Source organism: Nematolebias whitei, chromosome 1, assembly GCF_014905685.2.
Source record: "Nematolebias whitei isolate Nwh7 chromosome 1, NemWhi1, whole genome shotgun sequence".
NCBI lineage: Eukaryota > Metazoa > Chordata > Actinopteri > Cyprinodontiformes > Rivulidae > Nematolebias > Nematolebias whitei.
Genome location: NC_056498.1, coordinates 44,780,231 through 44,790,004, shown reverse-complemented (window position 1 = coordinate 44,790,004; position 9,774 = coordinate 44,780,231). Strand labels below are relative to the sequence as shown.

At 44.9% G+C, this 9,774-nt stretch overlaps 1 protein-coding gene across 1 annotated transcript in view; it reads left to right on the top strand.

The window, feature by feature from the left end:
- dntt (deoxynucleotidyltransferase, terminal) overlaps window positions 1-9,774 on the top strand; it is a 95,486-nt gene that overhangs the window by 39,438 nt on the left and 46,274 nt on the right. Inside the window, exons 5-6 of the mRNA XM_037688217.1 lie at window positions 975-1,107; window positions 9,484-9,586. Of these exons, the coding sequence (XP_037544145.1) occupies window positions 975-1,107; window positions 9,484-9,586 (236 nt within the window). The remainder of the gene's footprint in view (window positions 1-974; window positions 1,108-9,483; window positions 9,587-9,774) is intronic.

The following is a 9,774-nucleotide window of genomic DNA, read 5'->3' as shown; positions in this document are numbered from 1 at the left end:
GTACCACAGCTGTATTGGATCACAACTGTATTGAGCCACAGCTGTACGGAGCCACAGCTGTATTCAACCACAGCTGTATTGAGCCACAGCTGTACTGTACCACAGCTGTATTGAGCCACAACTGTATTGAGCCACAGCTGTACTGTACCACAGCTGTACTGAACCACAGCTGTATTGTACCACAGCTGTATTGTACCACAGCTGTACTGTACCACAGCTGTACGGAGCCACAGCTGTACTGAACCACAGCTGTATTGTACCACAGCTGTATTGTACCACAGCTGTCCTGAGCCCAGAAGAGGTGCTGAATGTGTTTCTTTGCTGAGCTCTGTAACTTGAGGCCCGTGCAGAAACTCAGAGCCTCCACAGGGACAGAAGCGGTCGCGCAGACGTCAACTTCAGCTCTGGCCAAAGCAGTTTTCTTAAAGTACCGGTGCATGTGAGGTTAAATGAAGTGCTGCCGTGCTTTTATTTTGTTACACTGCAGAGTTCACGGGCTGCTGCTCGTTTCTAACTCCATCCAGAGGTTTATTATGCTGACAGACACGTCTGCCAGACCGGTCAAAATCCATCACTCACAACTCTGAATGCAGCGCTCTGAAATGGAAAAATGTCTTTGGACTCTAATCTCTCCAGCTCTACTTTGTAAATCTTTACACAGCAGGAACAAGAGTCATCCCATTAATTTTTCTGCTGTGCAGACAAAAAAATCATTAAAGTTTGGTAATTAATTGGATGTGCATCTCTGTTCATGCGTGGAAAAGAAAAGGGAATTACGGCTTTTTATGTGGGACAAAGACGGGAGAAAAGGCATGAAATGAGATAATCATCAACGCATCAATTATAATTAAGAAGAGTAGATACTGTACGCCTGGAGCGCCCGCAGTTCGTCAGCTTCTGTCAGCCAGCAGAACACATCACAGTTCTTCCCCTCAGCTGACGCCTTTGACTGACGGCTGCATGTTTCCCTGCAGGTTTCCTGCATCATGGAGACATCTCCAGGGCTGTCAGTAAGGCCGAGGCCCGGGCCGTGGGGACCATTATCGACGAGGTCATCCACGGGATCTCACCGGACGTCACGCTAACGCTGACAGGTGGCTTCCGCAGGTACAGGGTTGGTCAGTGTGGGTGTTTCAGATGAAATTTAAAAAAAAGTTCTGTTGTTGGAACGGAGTCAACGCTCGTTTGTCTGTAGTTTTATTCTGTCCATTTTGTTCTTGTGCGAACTTTGTGCTTTTCAAAATGTTCGTCTCAGAAACTATGTGCTTAAACTTTTTATTCTTGCAAATTTATACTTTTTAAAATATGTAACTTTATTTGAAACAAAACTCCCCGCCCACCTGCACTGAGTTCTCTTCAATTTCTTCAAAAGCATCACTTTAAAAAAAGCTGCTTCCTTTGATGTTTTTGTTTCCCTATGCTATTTTTACTTTTAGCTACAACTTTGCTAACTAGAAACTGCATTTCCTGCCAAAATGGAGTGTGAATGTTTGATGCTGAACGAGCTTTTAGTGTTTTGTGTTCTTTACATTTTGAGATTCTTGTGTTTCTGTTTCCTGGTGCCACATTCCATTCATCCCCAGTGTTCTTCCATTCAGCCTGCCACCCTCACCTGTTCCCAATCAGTGTTCAGCCCAGGTGTTTCCACTTTCACTCTCGCCCAGCTTGTTATTTAAACCAGTGGTTCCCAGGCCTGGTCCCTGAGGAACACCATCCTGCATGTTTTAGTTGTTTCCCTGCAACACACCTGATTCAATGATTTAATTACTTCATCAAGTTCTGCAGAAGCCCGTTAATCATCCATTCATTCAAATCAGGCGTGTCAAAGCAGGAAAAGAACTAAAACATGCAGGATGGTGTTCCTCAAGGACCAGGGTTGGGAACCACTGAATTTTAAACTATCCTTTGTCACCACCTCACTGTCAGCTCATTGTTCTGCAACCCTGTCAGAGGTCTCGGTCCTCCTCATGTTTTCTCCTCAGTGTTGTGTAAGTTGTTGCTGCCACGTCAGCTTTTTGTTTTTGTTCATTTAATAAATCCAGTTTTTTACTTTACATCGTGCTCCCCGTGTGTAACCTCACCGACCCTGATGCTCAGGTTTGTTCACGTTGAAATATATTTTTAGGTCCTTGTGAGTCTGGGTCCGGACCACCAGTGGTGGCTTTCATTCTGAGCACCGGCAGAGTGCAGGAAATCTTTATTTAAAACTGGAGCATTCAAGGCGATGTGCATTTCTTCAAAGAATACTACACTTTTTAATAAAAATGCATTAATCTGACATTAAAACTGTAACTGCTGCATGTCCTGTGTCCTGGTTTGAGGTCCTAAAAGAACAAACGGGTCATGAAGTCCCTCTCGTGCACTGCATTGTCAGAATCAAAGTGCACGGTGAGTATTTTTGTGAAGCAACTTGCTGAGAGCAACTTTTGGTTCAAAGCCGACACCTCCCTGCGTTGCTCGTCTTTGTGCAGCTTCTGATGTGCACTCTTTGTGCCTGAGTAAGCACGGAGCACTCTGCTCGGCTGTGCTGCTAAAACGACCAGCCGTGCGCCAGCTAAATAATTCAGAGGCAGTCTGGCAGCGAGGACTCGCTCGCCTCTCCATGGAGCTCCAGCCGCTCCGCCGATGGCCTTCAAACCTCTTTTCTTGAAGAACCGTACGGTTGTTCAGTTTGAGTCTATTAGACACGTTTAAGGTGTGGTATTTCTTGAAGACATGACTGGAGCTGACTCATGAGTTGTAAATGCATATTTCCTGAAGGTTTAATTAAAATCTGTCAAATAAGTCATTAGATATTTTCCTAACAGACAAAGTTAAAATCAAAGCAAAAATAAACATTACACCATGTGACGCACGCTCCGCACCAACTCTACATTTCAACTATTGTTGTCCTGTTATTTTTTAGCTGTACACACGTTTGTTTGTAATCCAGCTACTTATTTTTTGGTATTTTAGCTGCTCATACATGGAAACGTTCGGCTCATTCAGGAGATGGGTGCCGTAACTTCTGGTTTCTGGAACTTTTCTAACATTTTCCTTTATTCCCAAACGTTTTCATCAGTTCTTTCAGAAAAAATTGTTCTTTTTGAGATCTGCTTCAGCTGATGGTTCTGTTTTTGTCTTATTAGCCTTTAGCTTTTATTCTGCTACATTTAGCTAGCCTTTTGCTACTTTTAGCTTTTAAACAGCCCTTTATTACTTGTAGCTAACTTTTTTTAATGTTGCTTTTTCACAATCTTTTTCCTACTTTTAGCTTCTAGCTACAATTTTGATACTTTTAGCTTTCAGCTAGTGTTCAGCTGCATTTTGCTTTTATCTTACCATTTTTGTTAGCCATTTAATACTGTAGCTATAATTTGACAGTTTTAGTTTAGAGTCTTTTTTGCTGTTTTTAAGCTTCAGTCAGGGCAGCACGGTGGTGCAACTGGTAGAGCTGCTGCCTCTCAGCGAGCAGGTCCCTGGTTCAAACCCGGGTCCAGGGGCCTTTCTGGGTGGAGTTTGCATGTTCTCTCCGTGCATGCGTGGGTTTTCTCCGGGTACTCCAGTTTCCTCCCACAGAACAAAAACATGCATGTTAGGCTGATTGGTAACTCTAAATTGTCCCTAGGTGTGAGTGAGAGAGTGAATGGTTGTTTGTCTCGTTTGTCTCTATGTGGCCCTGTGATGGACTGGAGACCTGTCCAGGGTGTCCCCCGCCCCTCGCACAGTGATCGCTGGACATGGGCACCAGCGACCCCCGTGACCCAAAATGGAATAAGCGGGTAAAGATAATGGATGGATGGATGAAGCTTCAGTCACTTGAATGCTACCTAGCATTTTGCTGCTTTTAGCTTGTGTTTCACAGTTTTAGCTACAACAACAACGCTTCAGTTTGTTCGCTTGTTCAGAGCTCAGCGTTCACACTGAGTTTTCACAAAAAATGTAATTTCTTTAGCTTAGCATCATCGTGCTGAAAGGCAGTTTCTCCAGACTTGACTGAAACGTATCAGGCGGCGTTTAAAGACTCGTTAACACCAAAATACTTCAGATGGTGTCTGAGACGCCAGCTGCACCCACAGCACTCTTCCTGTTCTCCTCAGCGGGATCAATCTGAGAAGGTTCTCCTCTAAAGTCCTGTCAGAGCTGAATGTAATTACCCATAATGCCAGCGTGATGTTGAGCATCTCATTAGCTTCATCTTTGTGGCTGATGGCCCTCGTCACAAATGGAAATTAATGCCCATTTACTCTATGCCTCCTTGAATAGATATTTTTGGCTTTATCAAATCGTTTTTCTCAAGTCGAGATGCTAAAAAAAAGAAAAAATACAACAACTCTGCTCCCAAAAGTTTCAGAAAACAAGTGCTGTCATCCTCTTCAGAGAGCACGGCGAGGTTGACGCCGCTGACTTCAGCCTTATTGAAAGGACAGCTGCAGAAGGCGGGTGACAAGTCTTAAAAGCAGTTCTGTTGAAGGGACGGGGGATTAAAAATAGATCTGGCGTGAAAATGCATCTTCGGTGTGTAAAACGGCTCACACAGCATCGACGGAGCGCTGTATTTGTTTGAGCGTGTTGCCTACAAGTCCCTCTGTGGGTCTTCTTTAACGCGAGGATGTCTGGAAGGTAACTCAAAGTGACACTGATGAGGGGGCAGAAGTGTCTGCTTCCTGCTGCCTTGAAGAACAGCTCAGATAAGTATTCCTTATCGGATTAATGCACGGTGTCATGATTGTTAAACCCGACTCTATTATCCGCTCACAGGAGGGGAGAGTGAAACAAGCCGTCTGGTAGAGAGAAGCCCAGAGGCACTCGCTGCTCATCCTCATCGTCTGATTAGCACTTCGCTCTCGTGTGTTGGACATGGACTTGGACGGGACAGCTGATAAGAGGAGTGAGGTGTCTCTGATTGGCTCTTTGTCCTAACGAGCTGCTTCTGATGCTGCGGACGCTCGGTGGTGTTTCCAACAGCAACAACACTTCCCACATTTGTATTATTCATACGTGTTGTCTGTAGTCCACACAGGTTTGTAAATAGACATGTATTTTTAATAGGCTTTGTGCATAGCTGTTAATAATTTAGCATTTTCCCGCACGCCATGAAAGAGTTGAGTGTCTGAATTCACGCCAGGTGTTTAAATCTTCTTCAGTTCGGCGCTGAGCCGCTCATACTACAAAGAAACCTCAGAGTCGTGGTTCTCGAGCTCAAGTTCAAGTTCAAGTAGGTTTATTGTCATTTCATCACATGTGGTACATGAGGTGGAACGACATTTTATACACAGGGTCCCGGTTACATCCAACAATAGCAAAAACATAAAGTGTACAAAGAAACAGTAAATAAGGATCTAAGATATAAACTAAGATAAACGCTAAACATTAACAATGTACAACAATATGGCGTGACAACAGCAGCACGAACATGAGTCTGTGTGAGCAGATGGGTACGAATGAATACAGCAGCATGATATAATCAGCAGCATGGATAATCAGCAGCATGGATAATCAGCAGCATGGATAAGCAGCAGCACATATCACCAATCAAAGTGGCATTGCAGTGATTTTTTCCACAGTGATTATTCTGGTTAGAGATTCATGAGTCTAACAGTCTCAGGGTAGAAGCTGTTCCTCAGTCTAGTGGCACTTAATGTTCCTCAACCTCCTGGGGTCTGCCAAATGAAGGGTCTTAGTCCTAGTGAGAGTAGTTTGTCCATCAGGGTTTGGGGGATCATGGTGTTGAAGGCAGATGTGAAGCCCACAAAGAGCATACGGAGTTCTTCTGCTCCAGGTGGGTGAGCGCAGTGTGGACCACAGAGGAGATGGCGTCTTCTGTTGATCGATTTTCGAGGTATGCGTACTGGTGAGGGTCCTCGCTGATGTTGATGTTGTTTTGATGTGGACCATGACCAGTTTTTCAAAGCATTTAGCGACTATCAGGATGAGGGCTACTGGCCGGTAGTCATTCAGACCAGTCACTGCAGAGCTCTTTGGGACTGGGATGATGGTGGTGGTCTTCAGGCTGGTGGGAACAGTTGCCAGGGTGAGGGAGGAGTTAAAGATATTGGCCAGCACCTCGCAGAGCTGATCAGCACATTATTTCGGCTTTGAAGAGAGGCTGATTTGGACCAGTTTTTCTTTAAGGTGTTCTCAGAGCTGGATACAGCACTCCTGTGTGTTTCAACATGGCTCTAAAAGTTATGGAAACTAAACTGAGACGTGTTTGAGACACCCAGGAAAGCACGGAGACTGTTTTGAGAGAACATTTGTTGTACAAAAGTTTTGAATGAGCAACAGGACTGAGACCCTCCAAGAAGTTGAGAGAAGTTTTGGAGAATGTAAGCAACAGTCCTAACACACCCTTGGTTCTGTTGGACTTCTGTTTTCTGTTTCTATACTTTGTCTTTGTGGCCAGTTTGCACTTGAGATATTTTAGTTTCATGCATTTTGTCGGCTGTTGAATCAGAGGAGATTCTTAAACTTACTGATAAAACAGTTGACATCAACCAGTCGTCTCCTCAGAAAAATAAAACCTGACAAAATGTCACATTTTCAAACATCCATCCATCATCCATCCATTCATTCATCCATCCATCTATCATCCATCCATCATCTTTACCTGCTTCTTCCTTTATGGGTGGTGGGGGTCACTGGTGCCCATGTTCAGCTATCACTGTGTGAGAGATGGGGGACACCCTGGACAGGTCTCCAGTCTCTCTCTCTCAATTTGTGGCAGTGAGCATGCCCTTGTAGCACCAACAGAATAAAATGAAAATGACTTTGACTAAAGCAAAAAACAAACAAACAAACAAACCGTCCTTCTGTCGTGGCCACGAGGGCAGGCTCACTGCTACAAATGAGAAATAAAATCTCCATCAGTATTATCTTGTTTTGCAGAGCTCTAATTGCTGCTGCATGAATTAGCCACGAGACCTTTTGAAGCCTTCCCTCGGCGATTCAAAGCTTCTCTCCGTCCTTCTGACGCTGCCCGCTCTGACTGCCATCAGTCATTTGCCAGCGGCAGAGAAACGAGATCAAACGTCAAGGCTCGTGGACGCAGACGCTTCTGTACCACCGGGTCGTCCCAAACATCCCCCATCGCCTCGCTTTGGAGTTAGTGGTGACACTAGAATGTACTTCTGTAGTTGTTTATCAAAGGCTTTGTGGGTTAAAGTGTGTGTGTGTGTGTGTGTGTGTGTGTGTGTGTGTGAAAACGATGACAGGACTTTTGGCGAAGCTGACAGGTGGTCTGTCCATTACAAGGCTTACAGAGAGACATTCTCCATCAAATCTGTGGAGTTTGAAAAGCTCGTGTCACTTTTTCCACAAACTCCTATTTTCCTGTCAACTCACTTGAACGACAGTAACAAAACGACAGACTGTTGGATCCTCACAACTTCTTGGGTTTGTCACAAATTTGGTGACAAAGATCAATGATCAATAACTGTTATTGGTCAAATGTGGTTCAGACATGGAAATGATGCTGGTGGAATCTGCTCACATGCTGGAAAATATAAATAATATAAAACCTGATGCCGTGGAAACTTTACTCTGAGATTTAACCAAACCACAACTTCCAGTCTTCATGTGTTTTGTGGACTTGGAGAAGTCTTTCGACCGTGTTCCTGGGGGTACACTGTGGGGGGTGCTCCGTGAGTATGGGCCTGGGGGCTCGTTGTTATTGGCTGTTCAGCCCCTGTACAAGCGGTGCGAGAGTTTGATTCACATTCTTGGCAGTGAGTCGGACCCTCCAGAGCTGCTCGTTGTCTCCAATTCTCTTCACAACGTTTATGGACAGAACTTCTTGGTGCAGCCACGGGGCAGAGGGAGTCCAGTTCAGTGGCCTCAGGATTCATCTCTGCTCTTTGCAGATGATGTGGTCCTGTTGGCGTCATCGTGCCGTGATCTTCAGTGCAGCGGTTCACAGCTGAGTGTGAAGCAGTTGGGATGAGAACCAGCACCTCCAGATCTGACACCATGGTCCTCAAGTCAGAAAAGGTGGATTGTTCTCTTCAGGTCGAGGGTGAGGTTCTGCCTCAAGTGGAGGAGTTCAAGTATCTCAGGGTTTTGTTCAGGAGTGAGGGAAGAATGGAGCGTGAGATTGACAGAAGGATTGGTGCAGCGTCTGCAGTCTAGTGGACTCTGTGCCGGTCCATTGTGGTGAAGAGGGAGCTGAGCTGTAAGACAAAGCTCTCTGTTTACTGGTCGGTCTACGTTCCTCCCCTCACCTCTGGACATGAACTCTGTAGAGACTGAAAGAATGAGATCATGGATCCAGGAGGTTGAAATGAGTTTCCTCTGTGGGGTAGCTGGACTCTCCCTCAGAGACAGGGTGAGAAGTTCAGTTATCAGGAGAGACTCAGAGGAGAACCACTGCTCCTCCACATCCCGAGGAGCCAGTTGAGGTGGTTCATCTGGTGAGGATGCTCCCTGAGCGCCTTCCCAAGGAGGTGCTTCGGGTATGTCCGACTGGGAGGAGACCCAGGACATGCTGGAGAGTCTATGTCTCTCGGTTGTCCTGGGGACACCTTGGATTCCTCCCAGAAGAGCTGGAAGAGGTGGTTGTGGAGAGAGATGACTGGACCTCCCTGCTCAAGATGCTGCCCTGAGACCTGAGTCCAGAACAAGATGATGGATGGATGCAACAAACCGTTGGTGTTTAGAGTCACTGTTTGGAGGCTTTGTCCTGATTGAATGCCTGAACCACCTCAGCTGGGTCCATTCCATGAGGAGGAGCAGTTGGACTTTGATATTAGACGTCATGTTTTTAATATCTTGTGTTTTTTCAGTTAGCGCTGCTCCCTAAACACCAGATTTTATTTGACCTATTAGCCTTTGCTAACTTCTTTTCCCTCCACATTATAAACACGTCTTCAGCTGCTTTTCGTCCAAACTTTATTCTTGCTCTGCTGCGTTGAGTCGATGTCGTCCTGCTCAGACTTGTTTATAAACTTTGTTTATATCAAATCCAGATTATTCAATTACTTCCTCGACCTTCGTCTGGTGCCGTATGTTTAATTTCTCCTCACAGCCACTACAGCTGACTGGTGTGATTCTGTTAATTCATAAATGAATTCCTTCACTTATATCCATCAGTGAGGATTACACACGTCACATGTAAGGAGGATTTCATTGGAGTAAAACACGTATTAACTCTTAAAACACAAACTAGTTTGCATTAAATGTTGGAAATGAACTTTTTTGTTAAAGGCTGTGTTAAAACGTAATGTTTTATTTCCTCATTGATGTGAAAACTGTAACTGATTTAGCTGCCAGGTAGAAGCTCGGAGTATTGTCCTCATAGAGTTCTCTGCTCTCTCACTTCCTGTTGGTGTCCTGTCACATTGAGTTACTGCATCTGTCGTCACTGCTGCTGTTCTGATCAAAACGAGACATTCTGTGACCTAATCAGACTCTAAATGGATGTTTTATGGCACAATGCAGCCAGACTCATGATAATATTATTTTTCTTGGATTAACTGGGAGCAGACTTTAACAAGACTTTATTTTCAGGGGAAAAGAGTTCGGTCACGACGTGGACTTCATGGTGACCACAGCAGAGCTGGGGAGGGAGGAGAGTCTGCTGCCTGAAGTTATTGACCGCCTGAAAAAACAAGTAAGTTGTTTTTATGGACAGAAAAGATCATTCTTGACTGAGTGCTGATCCTTTTCTTATTGTGGAGGAATGAACAGCAAGATCTGGTTAACAGGGGTGCCATGAGTTCTTGAACCATAATATGTCTACATCATCCCAACTCTACACTACACTACACTACACTACACTACACTACACTACACTACACT